Raw genomic sequence first — 21,932 nt, forward strand, 5'->3', positions numbered from 1 at the left:
ATGAATTGTCTCAAAAAATTCACAACACCTAATAACTGCTGTAATTCTTTTTTATTACTAGGATTTTCAACTTCTTAATGACTTCTATTCTTTCATTATCTGGACTCATGCTTTTCTCATTAAAAATTAAACCCATGAATTTTACTTATTTTTGTTTATATTGAAGTTTTGTAATATTAAACCTAATGTTATATTTTCTAGCTCTTTCTACAACTTTATTCATAATTCGTTCATGTTTCTCTACTGACTCCGCAGCAATTAATAAGTCATCAAAATATATAACTACCTCTTCTATGTCTCCAAAATATTTCTCATTCTGCTTCATGAAAAGTTCTGGTGCTACATTTAATCCAAATGCTAACCTTAAAAATCTGTAATTTCCAAAGGGTGTACTAAACGTACAGTACTTACTTGATTTCTCATCTAGTTTAATATGGTAATACCCATCTTTAGTGTCAAGAACACTGTAATATTTTTTATTAATCAATTTTGGGGTAATCTCTTCTAATGTTGGTACTGTGAACTGTTCTCTTACTAAACCATTATTTAGTTATTTTGGGTCTAGACAAATTCTCAACGATAAATCTTGTTTTTGGACTACTACTAAATTGTTTACCCATTCACTAGGTTCATCCATTGGAATTATTATTTCTTTTCTTACAAGCTCATCTAATTTTAATTTCAACCTATCTCTGATTTTGATTGGGACTCTCCTTGCCACACTAGCTGTATGTACCACTCCTTTTTTAAATTTCAATTTACATACATCTGAGAAACAACCTACACCTTCAAAAACATCAATGTTTCTCTTAATAAAATTATCTTTACCAAACTCCTCATTCTTTGTTGTAATCAAATCTACATTTTTTAATAACTTAAATTCTGTCAGCATCGGAAGACCAATTATTGATTTACTATTATAAGCTTTATCAATTATAATGAATTCTGTCTCTACATTCTTATCGTCTAACGTTAACACAGTCTTAATCTCACCTATGGGCTTCATCTTAAATCCACCATATACTTCTAATGTAACCCTTGTCGTTCTGATTAGTTCTTCTAAACCAAGATGTATACAATCCACTTCTGACAATGTATTTATCTCAGCTCCACTATCCAATTTAAAATTCATACCTTTCCATTAATTTTAAATGTTTTACACCATTCATTTTTAATAGACCATAATTTATGTACAGATTCCACTGAAAACATATTCTCTTCCTCTCTATTTTTAACCACTATTTCTTGTGTTTTTTTCATTTCATACTTATTAAATTCTCTTTTCTTTTTATACACTTTGACAAAATGATGATAACCATTGCAGTTTTTGCAACATTTGCCATATGCCGGACAATTTTTATAGACATGTTTTAAGCCACATCTATTACAATCTATCATATTAAATTCATTACCTGTTTTACTCATTTGATGTCCATTTGAATAACTGGTTCTCCGTTGTTTTCCAAACTTCCCACTCTTCACCCAAGTGTTATTTTGATTTTGATTTTGATCCTTGTTTTCCCATCTCGTTTTGTGTCCAACTTCATGTACTACTTTTTTGGATTCATTGGTTAAAGTCAGCGTTCTTCTATTGCTTTCTGCCCGTTCAACTGATTGACAGTATGATACAACTTTTGTCAACTCTATATCATCTCTTAGTAATCTTGTCTGCGTTTCCTTGTCAGATATGCCTAACACAATCTGTGTTCTCAATATTTTATTTTCAGTTTGATCAAAATTACAACCTTTAATTAGTTTCTTCAAATCAGTATACCACACATCGAACTGTTCACCTTCCTGCTGTTTTCTATTAAAGAAATTGAAGTGTTCAATGATTCCATTTGTTTTTGGAATACAATATTCTTCTAGTGTTTCTAGTATGGACTCAACTGACTCTTCACCACTTTTTTTGATTGTGTTGTACAGTTTCAATCCATCATGACCCATCAGATTTAGTAATCGAGCCACTTGTACATCTTTTTCCTTTTTATTTGTTTCTGTTGCTTTAAAATATATTCTTACTTCTTGATTGAATATTTTGAAATTTTCAGCTAGGTTTCCTTCGAGGCACAAACCACTTGGTTTATTGAATTCCAATGCCATAGTTTTTATCGTTATTTATCCGATTAATCGTATTACCTATTCCATAATTAACTCGCGAATTAACCAACTGGTGTTCTAAACCGACTGCGCCATGTTATAAGCTTGGAAGTGGGTAATGACCTAAGAATTAATTAATAAGACAAAGACACGTTTTTATAATATGAAAAAAACGTATATTTTAATAATGCGGCTTGCAGACACACCCACACTCTCAAATCATGAGGCACGACTGCCGTGTGTGACACCGCGACACTGGTGCCAACATCATATACTATAATATATAATATCATATAATATGTTATCATTGCAGTCACTGGGTCTAAAATATTAAATACATTTTTATAACAGATTAATGTCAAAACAAATCTTTCAGATAAAAAAAAATCCATTAAGCCCGTAGCTTTAAATCTTGCTTTAAAGTCTGAATTTTCAATTATTTTGATCTGCTCTAATGTATTAATAACTATGGCGTATGTTAATAATACTGTATTCAAAGCTGATGAGTATGCCATCCAACGAGTGGTTTCTACTCTTTTAAGTCTACGTACTCTCTCTTTAGGATTTTTTTCTTTTTGCATATTTTCATATATTGCTACGTGCTTTTTACTTGTTGAAATCAACGAGTACAACTGCTCCTGATTCCCAAATGTATCAACTGCATTAGCTGAACAACTTGACATTTGAACAACAACCAAACTAAGTCTCTGTGCATAGCACCAATTATAAATTGGTGCTGGGTTTATTTCCCTGATAAAAGCTTGTAGTCCTTCATATTCACCACGCATATTTCTGGCTCTGTCATAAGATTGACCAACCAGTAGTAATTTCCAATTCAAATAATTTTCAATGCATAATTCTTGGAATACAGAAAATAATTGTCGACCAGTAGTCGTAGATGTTTCTCTAAGCCCTAATAACCGTTCTCGTATGACTGGAGAATGTTCATTTGTACAAACATAATGAATTATAAATGCTAGCTGTTCTCTTCTAGAGCTATCAAATGTCGTGTCAACTGAAACACTAAAAAAATTGTTATGACCTAACTCTTTGTAACGTGTAGATTTGGGAGGGTTTAATGTCTACTACAGGTACAAAATAATATATGTGGTTGTTATAATGTTTTATTCATTATATAAAAAGAAGAAAATACAGATACAAATAATAATATTTCATTTACACAAACAAAATATGTTCTTGGATAAAATATACAATATAAAACAGTTTGGTTGTATAAAATTATTATCCGTGAATGCGGTATACAATATAAAATAGTTTTACACTCCACAAATTAGAACATTTAAATACTCACGAATATTCGTCGGATAAGTCAGGCCTGTGGCTGTATTAGTGTTCCCCGATATATCTCAAGCACGGTATTCTCGTCTCGTGTCAGTATAAACAGCCGTGTCGCACGGCCGGGAATACGAACAGTCACGTGGCGGTGGATAGGCGTAACATAACTAGTTTACGGCGGCAGTATGGTCGGTGTAGTATGTGTCAATGCTCTAACCGAATTGGCCGAGAGTCATTGTAACTACGGGGAAGGAAAATCGAATACGGCGCGAACGATAAGCTAACTAGCCGAGCGGCACCAGATAGCTAACTATAGAGCCCAGCGTATCTGGCACGCTAACTTTATGAGCTGTACCGTTATAAGAATAATTACGGCACTACTAGATAGCGCATGGCCTACCAGCCGAACAATATGATATCTCTAACTTATTAGCCAAGAGCGTTTATATTGTTAGCTTGGTAAGCTGCGACTGTGTGAGGTTGTTGGTGGTCGGTCACTCGCTGTCTTATATTACCTTGTTTGCTACTCTGATGTGAGTAGCGGTGTGTTTTGGCCGGTGCCGAATTACTAGGCTTTTTAAATATGTGTTTTTGATACTAGATAATTTCTATACAGTTAGTATTCTTGTCTATTACTACATGTTAGTATTTAGTTATTGTTCTTTGATATTCATAAACTATATTGTACTAAAATGATCATTTTGTGAGCCTGGGTAAATACCGAGCGTGCGTAGGACGCTCTCTAGTGTTGCTAACATTAAGAACATGGATAGTTGTCATCTGGGGTTGCTGCTATGCGTCGCGTCGTGAGTGTAATGAACTCGTGTTCGTTACATCTTTTTGTTTAGATTCTTTATACATTTTGAAACAGAACTTAATGAACTTATTAATTGATTTTGTCTCTGCCATGAAATAAAACTAATTTGATTTTTTCGCTGTATTTGAAGACGATCTATACAGCCAAGCTAAGAGAACATTTACAAACAAGTTTTACTAAGTCTTTAAAATTGCCTTTTATTTGCTCAGACCAGCCTTCTCAATGACCTCTAAACTGTAAGGAATGTTGTCCAAGAAACAGCGTTATATAAATTAAAATATGAATTATTTCACGATTTTCTAGGTGCACTCCAGCGTATAATAATATTATATAATAATAGTGTAATATAGTATAATTGAAAATTGAAAAACATTTCGTCGTCGCGGTGGATGTGTACCCGTTAAAAAGTGGTACTATTAAAAATCAATAAATATCGTTCGATCTGCTGTCAGCAGTGGAGAGGCTGTAAATCATCATATGCCAGCATCTGTCACCGTTTGCCGGGCCGACCGGGCAATCGTTTTTTTATATATGTACACTGTACACGTAAATTTATGTTATTATATATTTTTTTAGTCAGCGGCCACACGATCGCATATGTTTAACGGACACATACGAAACACTATTATACGTATTCTCGTATATATATTTTACTCATATTTGAAGCTCCTGATTGTATAAAAATGCTGACGAAATAGTTTTAAAAAGTTATAATAAATGTTTTTTATAAAATATTTTTCAAATATAAACTTCTTGGCCAAAGAATATAACTAAATTATTTTGTAATTATTTACGCAACTTTTCTAATTATTTTGACAGTTATATTATTTTCCTTAAAATATTTTTACAATAGTTAGGAAATATTTGAATGTTGTATTGGTTACTTTTTCGAACAGAAATTCGACCCATACAAATACGTTTACAAAACAGTTAATCAATTTTGTTTTCATGTTACAAACTTGCGTGATATTTAGAATCGCAAATATGATATTATAGATGCGATAGCCGTGACATTTTCCACTCATCCATTTTATCGATATTAGTAATTTTCCCACCTGATACTTTTACAACGTGTTCACGTGGACAAACAATAGTTGATACCAAACTTGGTCGTTGACGATTATGGTTTTAGCACATCACCGTTACTTAGTTAGTTATCATTCTAATACCGGTCCCTCATGACCTGTAACATAATCGACAATGCTTTCGTGTAAAAAAGCGATGCGTAATAAAATTTCCTAATAAACTACGGAAATTATGACAATTATTCCTAGGCATGATATCATTGCCTTCCGTTAATATAAAGAATATTGTCATAATTTCCTAAATTGTCATCGTTTCTGGTAACATAATCATTCATTGTATACTAGTATACTATATATGTAACAAAAGTATCTACAAAAAAAAAAAAAAACTGTAACTAATGGCCTATGATGCCGGGTTGTAAAAAAATAGGTCAATAAAAAAAAAAAAACATTGTATACAAATATATATCTGAGATCATGGATGAGTCGTAAATAACATAATATACTGTCTGCGTCGTAAATTCGTAATACGTATGACAATAATTAATGTATTATGATATATTATGCAGCAGCTCGACGATAACGGGTGGAACGTTTATTCAAACTGTAGGTATAAGAAATAAATTTCCGGAAGCCGATAGTTGTTCGAAAAATGATAAGACATTTTTATCATTAACCTCCTACACGGAAGCCGATAGTTGTTCGAAAAATGATAAGACATTTTTATCATTAATCTCCTACAATTCCTACATGTACACCAACGTAACCGAAAAAATTTTCTCAATTTGAATTTTGAATTTAGTGCAATAAATAAATACTAATACCATTGATTATATATACTATATAGTATGTATATATTATATATACTATGTATAATCAATGCTAATACAAAGAAATAAAAATAGGGTACATTACGTGTCAAAATGTTAACTTTAAATGTTAATTTTTTTAATTTGTGTTTTAACATTCTCTTATTCTACCTTTCTACCTATTACTCAATGGAAAGTGCAATTTTTAAATAATAATTTAAATGTATAATATTATAATAATTAATATTACCTACCTAATATGTAACTTATATATATATATATATATATATGTCAATGTGTGCATGTTGGAAAATTAAGTATTAAACATTGTATAAAAATTTATATTACGCAAACTTAGCCTAATGATGAAAATACCTTCTAATCAGTGTTGAGACTTATCTAGATAAATTTATCTAGATATTTCATCTAGATAATATTTATTTATATTTTATCTTATCTAGATGAAAATGTGGATAGGTATCTAAGGATTATTTAAGATAAAAAAATCGTTATCTTTTTAGTAATTATCTAGATAATATAAGTAAATCGAAAAATCCCAACATTTGTATATGTACATGTATATATTATTATTATTATTTTTTTTTTTATTTTAAAGTTGAAAAGTAATAACTGATTATGTATAAAATATAATATTACACTTATTAATTATTTAAAAATATTCATTATTATTATGCATTATGTAAAATTTTAGTTTGGAATTTTTATGTTATTAATAAAAAGAGATTTTTGTTTGGAAGAATTATGTTTTGAATTATAATGCTTAAAATTTAAAATGTTTCTTATGCATACATTTTATTTTGTATTGTCATTAAATACAATATAAATGTTTTAAAAATGGTTTATGGAAGTAGTTATTTATTAACAATTTAAACTTCAAAATTGATTAATTTTTATGGCACTATAAGATAGAGTACTTAATTTAATAAGTCTCATTGTTCAACTTTTAATTCATTTTAAAACACAAACTATACTTATATTAATCTTTGAAATTATGTAAGTAAGAATGACAAATGGCCAATGGGTAAACATATATAAAGAAAATTGTGGAATATTGATGGTCATTATTTATGTTATGTTTAAAAAATCTGTATTCTTAATCTTAAGATTTCAATTATTAGTAGATATATTAATTTTCCACGATAAAATATAAATTTAATTGTTGGTTAAATTAAACTATTTTAAACATTTAAATGTTCATCTTTTTTTTTATCTAGATAAATTTTGTTTGTATTTTATCTTATCTGAGATAATTTAAATACATGCTATCTTATCTTAATCTAGATAATATTAGAGCAATAATCTTTTATCTATATCTAGATAATTTTTACTTATCTGGTCTCAACACTGCTTCTAATGCGTTATAATTTTTTATTTATTTAAATGTAATGCGATAATTTATAAAATAAAAATATATATTTCACTAAATGATATTGATTTTTAATCTTTTTTGTATTATAACATATAATACATATACCACAGGTTCACAGCAGTACCTACAGATTTGAAAAATAAAAACTATAAACAGAGTAAAGCTCTGCTGTAGGTACATAGACTTTCCTTTAATTGTTTTATTTTGATTTTCCTGAACTATATTAACTAATGGTAATTTTTTACTTTTGATCCCCCAAAGTACCAACTAGATTATTATTATATGATGCATATAATACATATTGTAATATATAGATCTACTTATTTTGAAAAGTATTTAAAATATGTACTTAGTAAATAAAATCATTTATTTTTATAAAACATATTTTACACTTTATAAATTAATTGAACAATGAAGTTAAACCTAACTGAACTGAGCATTATTCACTTGTGTTGTAATGTAGAAACTACAAAATTACAAGTGTAAACTTACGGTAAATTAAATGAGATCATTTTTAATAAATCTGGACTATCTATATGGTTAGGTTAAGTGCTTTTACTTAAGTAAAATAATCAAGACAGATTATTAATTTATTTTTACATTTAAAACTAGGAATAGTTTTTCAAGATATACAAACAAAAAATATACATAAAAAATAATTGACACGGAAAAATATTAATAAAATACTATGATATCTCTGCTTAAAATCTAAAATGCTGTTTCATATTTAATTAATTTAATAAGATAGTAGTTGATAGATGTTCAGACAGTTCAGTGTTATTTGTTACATAATTTGTATTATGTAATATTAATAATATATATTATGGATTCATACTCAGTGCATATATGAAATGTCAAATTAATTACAATGTAAAAAAAAAATATTATGTTGGTAACATGAAAATTTCAGAATTATCGTATCCGAGGCTCTTATCATTTTTCGAACAACTACCCTGCACCCATAAATTTCAACCTAATCAAGGAAAATATTTTGTATGTTGAAAAATGTCTACATCAGCTTTGCCGCTTTTGGATCACTCATATTCATATTCATGTTGGTTATATTGGTCTTCCTATCAGGAATCGACCTTTTCGACTAACAATAATATTTATGGTTGACAGCGATCCCGCAGCCATGTATTTAAATGTGCCTTTCTCACTTATTTCTACGTCTGTTCCGTCGCCATGTTTTATGCACTTTGCTTTTAGGGCATTTACGTATTTTATACTTGTTATTGCTCACGACCGCTCTTGCCGTTATTAACGTATTAAGTCACTGGCTCGGGAACGCGTTATTATATTATTATTATTATTATTGGCATCAATTTGGAACGTGCTGCGTGCAGCTTCAGTTTGGGCATCATCTCAAGCCATACCACGACGTTGCTGTCCGTCGTCCAGCCTAGCGGTGTTCCCCGTCTCCCATATATGTTTAAAAAATATATAATATATTTTATTGTCAATTAATCACAATCGTGTATTCCTTAAAACCATTCCTTCTCACAAGGGTTCTGAGGACCGAGCGTCTGACAACATCCCTCATACGGACTTGTCAGCGCAACACTATTTAAATATTATAAATTACTTACTACCCACCTGCTATGTACTGACGTCCCGCTGAGACATCTAAACACGCATATACACGTAGATATATATAAGTGACTCTGGGGCGTATGATTTCGCCAACCAATTCTAATGTGTAGGACCTCAATAGCTATATCGAAGGCCAAACTCCTAGCCTTTCCAAAATATCACCATAGTTGGAATTAGATATACGAAATATTAAATATAAAATCGTAGTATTGACAGGCGTATCTAGAGATATGATTAATGTGGTCGGGTTATTGAGATTACGTATCGCGAATAACCAGGATGTGGGCCGACCGGTCGCATGGGCGTGGGAAGCTGCGATATTAGAACAATACACGCGTACGCTTTTGCACGACTCGGCCATGGACACATACTTATCTTATCGATAGGAGAAGAAACGCAGGGAGTAGGACTATCTGGACTATATAGGAGAGCCCTGATTAGACCCAATTCAGACGTGAGCCACCAGAGTCAGAGCAAGCACCTTCACGCCAGACACCAGTCCAATTTAATTATCCGGACTTAGAATATTTTGCAACTAAATCATTTTGTGCAGTAAAAATGTTTTATTTACATAGTAATCAAATAAATATCTAATAAATTAATCACAAATTAAGTTGTTATACTTATTACACTCAATCCATCTGTTTTCGCCACAACCGCTCCTGCCATGAGGTTGGCGTCTGCGACTTGCACCTAAATTGGAAAGCTGCTAAGGGATAGTGGACATAATATATAGTATACGATTGAAAAATAGAACAATATCTTTTTATAAGACCTCTGAATATATATATATTAATTATGCTAATATGAAACATTTACCCACCAGTGATGGCCAATCTACTGGGAGATAATACATAAAAATATAGCAAATGCTGAGTTAATACAAATAATATAATAAAAAGGGGAAGACAACTGATCGTACAATAAATAATACATAAAAGGGGAAGGATAATCTCCGGACCGAACTGGACTGGATGCCGAGCTGCCACACACGCTGCGAGCTGCACTTGATGTAGTAACAGGAAGATTACCACGTACCGAACTGGATTAAATAACGAACTGCCAAACAAGAGGCGAGCGGCCTTTGTCGTAATAAGAATAGAATCTTCTGATGGATAACAATATCACACGATATAAAAGGTGAATATTATATAATATTATATAATAAAAATGCTGAACTGCCATGCGCTTTTTACGAACGGTAAAACAAGAAGAATACAAAAACTCGACGCGCCATGTGTCCACACACACACACACCAATACAGCGGGAACCGGCCGCTGTCCGAACTGGAACGGGGGAGAGTGGAAGTAGCGTTCTCACCCAGTATGACCAACTTCACATATGCTGAGCTAGCAGGGCGGTCTTACTTCGTGCACAAACATACTCCCCCTTGAGATACATAGGGGTGTATCTCAACATGATCTTCGAGCTGACTGGCATGAAGACGCAACGGCGATCTGCCGGAACTGGAGTTGTCTGCAGAGCTCGCGCAGAGCAACGTTGCAACGACTTCGAGGACAGAGCTGGCCTGGTTGTCTTTGACCGAACTGGAGCATCAATGACGACGATTGAGATTATCTAGTCTTCGGGACGAATACATTTTTTTTTTTTTAAATAATAATAATAATGACCAGTTGCCAAAAAAAATAAAAATAAAAAATACAATTGATAAAGATATAACAAATAAAGTAGTTATATGATTAAATTTCATACAACAACACAGAACAAAAATTAAATAATGTATCATAATAATAAAAATAATATACTAACCTTTGCAAGCCACCCCGTTAGACGAAGTCACAGAGCCACACCCAACAGCAGCAGCGGCTAGGCGGTAGCACTTCGCAGATAACGCAATGGTCATACGAGCAAGCAAGGAATATGGAATATGGATGTTAGTTAAGGCGGATCTTGCCGTGGAGATAAAATTAATGAACAGTTAATATGTCAAGCATGAAAAAAAAAATAATTATAATAATAACAAATAACTAACATAATATAAAATATATAATTTTATTAGTATATTATTGCGTAGGAAGAGGAACGATCTTCACAACTGGTCTTGTGATAAGACCTTGGTTGGTGAGCAGCCTAACTACTCACACGACCCCATCTGGGCCTGGGAGGAGCTCCTGAATCCTGCCTAACTTCCACACTAGTGGAGAGGATAAATTATCTTTAATAACAACTAAGTCACCTAGCTTAACATTTTCTTGGTCCTTTACCCAACGAGCCTTAATTTGTAGGGTATTTAAATATTCATTGGACCACCTGCGCCAAAAAGACTGAGACAACTGCTGGAGGAGCTTCCAACGATTTTTGAAGCTTAACGAACTGTCAAAGACTTCTGCCTCAGGTACCGCACATAACGGTCTACCAATAAGAAAATGACCCGGGGTGAGACACTCCAAATCATTTGGGTCATTAGACGAAGCGGTAAGGGGTCTGGAATTTAGGACAGACTCTATCCTACAAAGATCAGTGGAAAACTCCTCTAATGATAACACCTGATTGCACTTAACTACCACAATAAGAGCATCATTATATTCCTGGTAAGACAGGAATTTAAGATTTAGTGGTCTCTTAAGGCATGCTCTAACGAAGCGACGAAGACGTATTATAATTCTTAACATACGGTTGAATGAGGAAAACCTGGAAAACCATTCCGGATGCTCCCCCGTGGTTTCCACCACGCATGAAGTGAAAGCTTTCACTTCGGGCAATTGATCCGCGGGAATTAGACTGCTTTCCTGAGACCAACCTTCATCGAGCTGACGAAGGAAGGTAGGGCCCTGCCAATAGAGCTCAAACTGAGCTAGCTCGGATGGACGAAGACCCCTGGATGCACAGTCTGCAGGATTCAAGTTTGACCTAACATGAAACCAACGACAGGAAGGTAATAGCTGATGAATATTATGAAGTCGATTAGACACAAACACCTTATATTCCACTTGTGGGTTATTCAGCCAAGATAACACTACAGAGGAATCAGACCAAGCATAGATATTCCGAATCCTAACTTGAGAAGACAGAATATCCGACATTCGATGGAGCCAACGGGCGAGCAGCCCCGCTGCGCACAACTCAAGTCTAGGGATTGACATCGACTTGGTTGGAGCTAACTTAGTTTTACAACCTAATAATCGCACTGAGACAACATCAGAGCTGTCTGTCACTCGAAGATATACAACAGCGGCATAACCCTTGACAGAAGCATCACAAAATCCACATAATTCATAACAACAATCCGGTGTTACGCCAATAAATCTTGGAACATGAATAGACGATAACTGAGGAAGTTCAGAGACGAAAGATGACCAACTTGTCTCAATGTCTAGGGGAAGACGCTCGTCCCACGAAATACCCGCCTGCCAAGCACATTGTAACTGATGCTTTGCATAAAAAATCACCGGAGACAAGAGGCCGAGCGGATCAAAAATCCGAGCGATCATTGACAACATCGCACGTTTGGAAGATATGAACTTGGTCGAACTAACATTGTAATTAAAGGTGTCTTCAGCTGGATTCCACTTCAAACCCAGAACTTGAATTTGAAGTGTCTTGTCATCATTGAAGGGAAGGGGTCCAATTGCCTGGTCTTCGAGCGGAATATTATCCAAAAGCTGAGGTATATTACTCGCCCACTTCTTCAATTCTAGTCCGAACTGACTGAGAACGTAAATAAGATCATACTGGAGGTCTTGTGCTTCCTCTGTTGTGTTCGCACCAGTACATATATCGTCCATGTAAGTCTGGGTCAAAAGAGCTGCTTGGACCCGAGGGTACTTTTTAGCATAGACCGTAGCTATCTCCCGAAGAACCCTTAACGCCAAGAAAGGTGCAGTGCTAACACCGTAGGTAACGGTATTCAACTCGTACTCTCGTATTTTCTCTTGCGACGAGTCTCTCCACAAGATGTGCTGGAACTGGCAGTACTTGGGATCTACAAGGATTTGCCTATACATCTTGCAAATATCAGCGGTGAACACAACTCGATGACATCGAAAACGAAGTAGTATATCTACAATATCTTGTTGGAGCTTGGGACCCACAAATAACGCTTCATTGAGAGAAGTTCCACACGAAGGTCGAGCTGACGCATCGAAAACTACTCTCAACTTTATTTCATCACCCACCATCTTATGTACTGCATGATGCGGAATGAAATAAGCACCTGGAGACTGAGCTAAAGACATATGACCGAGAGTCTCATATTCCACCATGAATTGCTTATATGCTAGGTACAACGGTTGATCCTGAGCTAGCTTGCGCTCCAGACGCTCAAAGCGTGAGACTGCCATCTGACGACAACCTTGGAACGTGGGTGGCGGCGATACGCGAAACGGTAGTGGAACAACGAACCTACCGAATTCGTCGCGATAGCTCTCCCTAGCAAAGATATCCTCACACTTCCCCTCGTCAGTGAATGATGATGGAGCTTCATCAGGTTCCTCGACTTGCCAAAACCTTTCCATCATCGACTCGATGGAAGTGGTAAGTGATGAGATAACAAAGGACTGAGGAGGTACAGCAAATAATTGTTGATCAAGTGGTCCGAGAATAATCCAACCGAAAATCGTGTCGAAAGCCGTGGGTAACCCTGGACCGAGACTTTGACGTTTATGACGTAGGACTTGCGGAAACACATCAGCACCTAATAACAACTCAATCGGAGCTGGAGAGTCGAAATTAGGGTCGGCCAACGACAGGTGGGAACATCTGTCCCGAACAGTACTAGGTAATGGGATTGACGGCATAGAACTGGTGATGGTGGGCAAGGTCCAAGCGGGTAACTCCAACGACCTCTGATCTGTCGCTGAATGGATAGAGAGTTGAACCCTCCCATCTACAGATTGGACCAACTGTCCTGCCAGACCTGCCACCGGAACTGTCCATCTTTCACGATGCAAGCCTAACCGTTTAACACAATCAGACGTAATAATACTAATCTGAGAACCTGGATCAATTAACGCCCTTACTGGTTGAAGGCAACCAGCTAAGTCACGAACATTAACGGATGCTGTACCCAATAGAACCGATCTGGAACGTTGTGAGCTAACTAAGGATACAGCAGACTGCTTGACTGGATTAACCTTGGCATGCGAATTGTCTCGATGTAGCAATTGATTGTGACGACCATGACAGAGGGAGCACGAAGACTTGCATTTGTTAGCCCAGTGATTATTGGCAAAACATATCATACATAAGCGATGACTGCTTACTAAAGCATACCTGTCATCAATGGACAGTTCTTTGAACTTGGAACATGTCGACAATTTATGGCTACTACCACATTGCTCACACCTGTGAGGTTCTGTAGAGGGTTTCTGGGACACTAGCGCAACTGGAGGAACAGAAGAACTACGAGAAGATTTCGAGCTAGCAGCGACTATTTTGTTATTCCCGAACTTGGGTCTACTAATTTGGTTTTTATGCTGGGGCTTATTAACTGTGGGAGTCATGGATGTACCAGCATTCTCCAACACCTCGACCCGATCCTTGACGAAGTCTAGCAGACTATCGATCGTAGGAAAATCCAAAGTGTTGTCCTGTTCAAACAAACGGCGACTAGTGGCAGGCAAACATCGAACAGCGATTGCGAATAACAAAAAGGAACCCAGATCGGAGATGTTCAGAGACCTTAGCAAGGCTACATTTTCACCGAACTTGTTGAGAAAAGCAATTAGCGCAGTTGGAGATTCCTGTTGGTGACTATCAGCATTGAGCATCTCCGACACCAACGTAGTTGCTAATTGGCGAGGTTTGTCATAACGGTTAACCAGAGCTGACCAAGCTAGGCCATATGTAGCATCGGAAACCGTGATGCCTTTCACAACATCAGTGGGTCCTGCCTGCAAGCAGCCCAACAAATAATAGAACTTTTCAATATTAGTCAGATGGGCCTTTTGATCTACTAATGTAACAAAGCGATCTCTAAAATCGGGCCAATTCTGAAGACGCCCATCGAACGTGGGCAACGGAATTTCCGGCAATCGAATATTAGACCCAGATGGAGCGAGATTGGTAATAAGTGGACCCACCTGAGCTGACGGGTTCAACACCGACTCCACTTCGGGAGCAACCTGATCAATCGTGGACTTTTCGGGTTGGCTAACTTCATTAGCCGCCACACTACCGGAACGATATTGCTGTGCTAACGACTTCGCGCTGATGACAGTACTACGTACTTCTAATTCGACGTTGTTAGAAAATTCGTTATCGGTGCCTAACTCGATCATAGCCTCTAACATCGTATCATTTTCTAAAGTGAACTTCGACCAATATTCTTCCAAGTCATTTGCAGCTATTAGAAATTTAGAAATGGATGAACTATCCGTGGAAGCGTTAAGACCCAGAGTATAAATTGCCTCGATCTGACTGGCGGCAGCGTCGCGACGAACGGAAGCTCGCTGCTTATTACGTGTGAGTCGTTCGCGATCGGCCATTTTGATGAGATAAAGGAAAACTCGACAAGGGAACGAATAGAACCACTATAAATAATAGAACCGTAATAGACGATGATAAACGAACAACAATCCTCAACTATGAGCAAAGAGAAAATTTAAATTTAGAAATATTTAAAAAAACTCTATTAAAAAGGAGTGCTGAGCTGAACTCTAATTTTAAACACTACTAATTTTACTCCTATTAAAATACAACAAGAAGAAAAATAAATAAATAAATAAAAATAAAAACTTATAAATTACCAAACAAGAACAAACTAGTTACAATATTGTAGAACAGAAATATTGAATTTGACACCAATTAATTATAATAAAGTAATAGTAAGATAAATCAAACTGATTAGAGTTAAATAAAAAATAACTTACAATATACAAAACAAGATATAAAATAATTAAAATAGTATAGAAAAGGAGTATCGAGCCTAACCCCAACCTAAGCTTTAACAATAAACCATGAACTCACTGAGGTTCAAAATATGAGCTTATAAATTAATAAAGTAAAATATAAAATAATAACCAAGATATAGGATAATATGAAAAGGTAACTCTGAACTAAGGAACCAACTATTAACTAATTATAGTGAATAAAACCAAAATAAAATTATATGATTTCAATAAAGTTAATAAATATCAATTATAATAGCTTCAATAAGTAATGATCAAAATACAATTAATTAATTTAATTAACTTGAGAAAGAAAACTATCTTAATACCGTTATAACATTTATTGATCACCTAATGGCATGATAAAATATAAACTTACAATACCTAATACCATAAAAAGAACCAGTTAACAAAATAAAAATGATAAATGAATAATGAATTATCATTCATTAACATATAACCGTGGTATACTAAAGGGAACACCCAAAGGCAACACACTAGTTAAACATAGCCTAAATATCATGTAAAACAAAACCCTTAAATAAGGAAACTGAACGTTAACAATTGTAATAATTAAATACACAATAAGTATAACAAAAATAATAATAGCAATAAAATACCAATAAAATATCTTATGTACTCACCACCTCATATTATTTAAATACAAAATACTTATAATGTAATAATATGTAAAATATAAACTCAGCACTTAGGAAGGTACCATAAAAGGCACGAGCTGTGCTTAAATACAATTTAAAAAAATGATACCAATACTAATAATACTAACAACCCAGGCAATTAACTAATTTATATTAATAATAAAATTATAGGTGTACTACTAATATGAACTGACAGGGCACCTGACTACCTGACTTATGTTAGCTATTCCTATGGAGGGAACTAAGACTATAACAATATCATATGTATAGGAATAAATATAAAGGAAGTAGCTAAACTCGTATGACAAAATAATAATATTCACTGTACCTTCAATCCAAAGAAGATGCTGCACGTTAACTAAAAACCACGCTCTGCTACCAATGTTTTCGCCACAACCGCTCCTGCCATGAGGTTGGCGTCTGCGACTTGCACCTAAATTGGAAAGCTGCTAAGGGATAGTGGACATAATATATAGTATACGATTGAAAAATAGAACAATATCTTTTTATAAGACCTCTGAATATATATATATTAATTATGCTAATATGAAACATTTACCCACCAGTGATGGCCAATCTACTGGGAGATAATACATAAAAATATAGCAAATGCTGAGTTAATACAAATAATATAATAAAAAGGGGAAGACAACTGATCGTACAATAAATAATACATAAAAGGGGAAGGATAATCTCCGGACCGAACTGGACTGGATGCCGAGCTGCCACACACGCTGCGAGCTGCACTTGATGTAGTAACAGGAAGATTACCACGTACCGAACTGGATTAAATAACGAACTGCCAAACAAGAGGCGAGCGGCCTTTGTCGTAATAAGAATAGAATCTTCTGATGGATAACAATATCACACGATATAAAAGGTGAATATTATATAATATTATATAATAAAAATGCTGAACTGCCATGCGCTTTTTACGAACGGTAAAACAAGAAGAATACAAAAACTCGACGCGCCATGTGTCCACACACACACACACCAATACAGCGGGAACCGGCCGCTGTCCGAACTGGAACGGGGGAGAGTGGAAGTAGCGTTCTCACCCAGTATGACCAACTTCACATATGCTGAGCTAGCAGGGCGGTCTTACTTCGTGCACAAACACCATCTACCTCAACACCAGTCGTTTGTCCTCCTGTATGCTGGGACGCTACACACCTTAGATATCAGATATGTTTATTAATCAGTACACAACCTAAATTAAATAAAAGACTTTTTAAAATATTTATTTATTATAATAATTAATATAATTTATTCTAGTGTATTCCATTATATATTATAATGTTATGTTGTTATTGTTTAATAAATTAAATACCTAATATTACATATTACGCTGTTGTACCTAATGAGTGTTTAGTGTTGAATCAAAAATATTTAATCACAATATTTTGTTTATTGAAAACAATGTACATATCTATATGTGTTAAATATTTTAGACTGTTTGATTACGGTGTATCAATATTCTACTAGTCTATGAGATCCACGAATTAAAATATACTGGATACCCAACGATACATGATAAGGCGCTCCTAAACTGACTTTTCATGTACAAAGGTATACTCGTACTAGCGCTCCAAGGGAATTAAATGTATACTAATGGATTGACTATTTTAAATTTAAAATATTATGCATAAATAACAATTAGTATAGAAAGATGATTTTTTCAAATTATTAATTTAAAACATTTAAGCATTTGCTTATTATTGTAATCAGCAATATAATAATTAGTAGGTACCATTCTAAATATTCTACCATGACAAAATAGATTGATAAAGTGGTAGGTAAATTATAGTAAATAGTAAAAGAAAAATGCATATTTAATTATTTAATGAATATTAATTATATCTTTTTATATTACATAATACAAATAATTTTACATATTTATTAATATGATACCTAATACAAATGGCATTAAAAAATTATTAATACGATTATTTTAATTCGTGATGAGGTTTATGCATTATTAAACCCAATGGGTTATATCACAATTCACAGAGTAATAATAATATAATAATATAATATAATAATAATAATAATAATAATAATAATAATAATAATAATAATAATAATAATAATAACAATAATATAATCAGTGATATCATTGTCTAGATAGTAGATACCACAATTTAAGATATATCACAACTGTTTATACTAAGTAGCACGATTTAAAATATACAGGTTGCACATCGCCCTATAGCAGGCCCATGCAACTCAAGATCTATACAAAAAACTGTGGTCGATATCGCACTAAAAATTCGGATCTAGCGTTTTGCTGTGCTCTAGTGATTTAATTTTAAACCCGACGCTAGTTTATATATTTATTGTTTAAAACTAGATGGTGCACTAAGCAAATCAATTATCTATAGTAATATATATTATAATATTAATATAATAATATATATTATATAAATATAAATTATTTATAGTCTTAAAATAGTAATTAAAAATAATATATTATGTAAATACTAAATGTATAAAATAATTTGTGTGTAGCTTGTGCCGGTACTTTGTTGCTAGGTACTTTAAATACTTTTGTTATAGGACTTTTTGCATAGGTGCAAATGTGAAATAAAAATTATTATGTCAAGCAAGATAGGTATATAGTTATAAAATAAAATTTGCCGAGGTATTATATATATATATATATATATATATATATATATATATATATTATGAGGTACAAAATTTAGACAGTTTTTTTTTTTAGCATTTGTTTTTATAGTTTCTCGCTGTATTAATTTACTTAGGTAATCTTAACTAATAACTTATTTATATTAATACATTATTACCATTACAGGTATAATAAGTGGAGACAGTGAAGTAGCCAATATGTCATCATCTGTACCTTTATGGAATTCTTCGAAAGAAGAAAATACATTATTCACACAGGGAACAGCTCCTTGCTTAATAAAAGCATGTTTATATTTTTCCTAAGATTTAAAAAAATTAAAATATATTTTAACTTTTAATTATAGAATTTTTACCTTAATCAAAATATTGCCAGTAGAATCTTTCACAATTTTTTCTCTAACAATATCTGCTGATGAAAAATGTTTTTCACAGATTCTCTGTCCGACACTTAATCCCTGAAAAACATTTTTCCAAGTTTCTAGTCTTTTACTAGTCACCACAAAACTTGTGATACCTTCGGTACTTTTTTTACATAAATAACATAACTGGGGCATTTATATGAATTAAAACTATCATAAATATAGTAACTAAGAAAACTTTTAAAATTCTTAATTTAATAAATTATATTATTGAGCTTAATACATTTTGTTTAGTTTTACTCGTATGGTTTACGTTTCAATTATATTATTTTAAGACCATGGTATAACCTATAAATTATAATAAAGAATATATAATATATTTACTTAAATTGTACGTATTTATTTTGATGTCTTTCATCCAAAAAAGGTATATCTATAATTCAAGTGCTTAGTGCACCATCTATTATATACTTCCATACATCAGCGTCCGTATAATAAACTACTAGAGCGCAGCACTGCGCTAGATCCGGATTTTTACCGTAATAAAAACACCATTCAAGCGTCGCCTTGCTAGACCTATTATTCTAAGACCGTGCCCTAGACGCTCGTGTTGTTTACCAGTTTAGCTAATATGATAATAGTATTATGCATAATAAATTAATAATTAATATTACAAATATTCGATTTCAATGTAGATACGCCATTTTTTTCACACGTTTCTCTATACATCCGTTTTCGTTTGTATAATATTATTATAAACGTAAAACCATTTCTACGAGTCTCACCACAAACCAGAATATAATATCATACATATTATATTATCCACAGGGGGATTCTTTTATCAAACAACACTCATTATTTAAAAAAGTATTGACTTTTATCAATTTATTTTTTTTCAAAATTGTAGATTTACACTCTTCTTGAATTGTTTATTATTCACCCTTATATTTATTAGATAAACCACAATCAACTTTTGATTTTCAAATGGTAACCTATACTTAAAATTTCATAAATTAATAAAGCTATTTTTTTATTAACTATTACGTTAAAATTTCGAATTTAGCGCTAGTAGTTTATGAGTTATAGGTATTTAAAGTTTATATTGGCAGAGTGGAGTGGTACGGAGTTACCCCGCAAAATGTTTGTCCACTATCTCCGCTTGTCAAAACTTTAAATACTTATAACTCATAAACTACTCGTCCTAAATTCGATTTTTATGTATCAAAATTTTTATAAAAATATTCTGCTTTGGAATATGAAATTAAAAAACTATGTTGCCATTCAAAAAAGTAAAAAACTTAAAAAATGATAAGGATAAAAAATATGTAAAAAAAAAATTTTGAAAAAAGTCGCGCGCGCGCGCGCGCGCGTGTGTGTGTGTGTGTGTGTGTGTGTGTGTGTGTGTGTGTGTGTGTGTGTGTGTGTGTGTGTGTGTGTGTGTGTGTGTGTGTGTGTGTGTTATGACTTATGATATATTATATACACGCGTATTCATGAGCACACACATTACGTTCAGTTTATCGGATTAGTGTCGTCGTATTAAAGTCGTGCTTTGTCGTAAACAAATATATGAATAATATAAATAATAATATATTGTATACCTACTATATACGCGCGCGATACATAAACTTTATAGGTCATCCGGTGGCCGATGGACTCGATGGAGCGGTTTGTGAGTGGAGGTGGACCCGCTATTAACATAATGACGTGACGGTAGCGAAATATAATAATATAACCACGGTTTCCACCACCCCCGCCACTGTCGTAGTGTCATCATAAATATAAAATAGGGGTATTATGTGATACGTATATTTGCTACTGCAGAAGAGTGCCGTGGGTGCAGGTAGGGGACGACGATAAACAAGGATTGGGTCGAGGCAATTTTTGAAAAGGGAAATTAGTCTTTTCGGTAGAACGGATATTTTCCACGCGTAGTATAACGTTACGAAAGAACCCTCAAAATGGTCGGCCGGAGGTGGGTGGGCCGAGCGTGTACCCGTCTATCTTTCATTTACGCCCGACTTTTCTTATTCCAATTTCCCGAACTGTCTCTCCGCCGCTGTTGCAGCACAACACCGGCGGAGGCGGTGGAAAGGCTCATTTTCTGATAACGCTTTTACCCCCCCCCCCCTCCCTTCCGCTTATAACTCCCTACCGCAACTACCCTCCCTCATTGTCATCATCGTCCTTCCCGCCGCGACCAGCGGTCGTCTCGTCTCGCATTATACATATACATGATATATATACGGGCGTGATTACGCCATTATGTTTCGACGCATTCTCAGTTATTGTTATTATTATTATTATTATTATTATTATTACTATGATTATATTCGGCGAGCGATATATCCGGTAGTGGTAGAGGTGGTGTTGGTAGCGGATATGG

At 33.8% G+C, this 21,932-nt stretch overlaps 1 protein-coding gene and 1 pseudogene across 1 annotated transcript; both read right to left on the reverse strand.

The window, feature by feature from the left end:
* LOC149055040 (zinc finger MYM-type protein 1-like) overlaps nucleotides 1–10,895 on the reverse strand; it is a 144,968-nt pseudogene extending 134,073 nt beyond the window's left edge.
* Nucleotides 10,896–11,130: 235 nt separating this feature from the next.
* Nucleotides 11,131–15,477, reverse strand: LOC107169274 (uncharacterized). Its single transcript, XM_089229494.1, has one exon. It carries the CDS (start codon nucleotides 15,475–15,477, stop codon nucleotides 11,131–11,133), a length of 4,347 nt encoding a protein of 1,448 aa, XP_089085620.1.
* Between the last annotated feature and the right edge of the window lie 6,455 nt (nucleotides 15,478–21,932).

This window comes from Diuraphis noxia, unplaced genomic scaffold, assembly GCF_037042655.1.
Source record: "Diuraphis noxia isolate RWA-SAM2 unplaced genomic scaffold, SU_Dnox_SAM2 contig0005, whole genome shotgun sequence".
NCBI classification, from domain to species: domain Eukaryota; kingdom Metazoa; phylum Arthropoda; class Insecta; order Hemiptera; family Aphididae; genus Diuraphis; species Diuraphis noxia.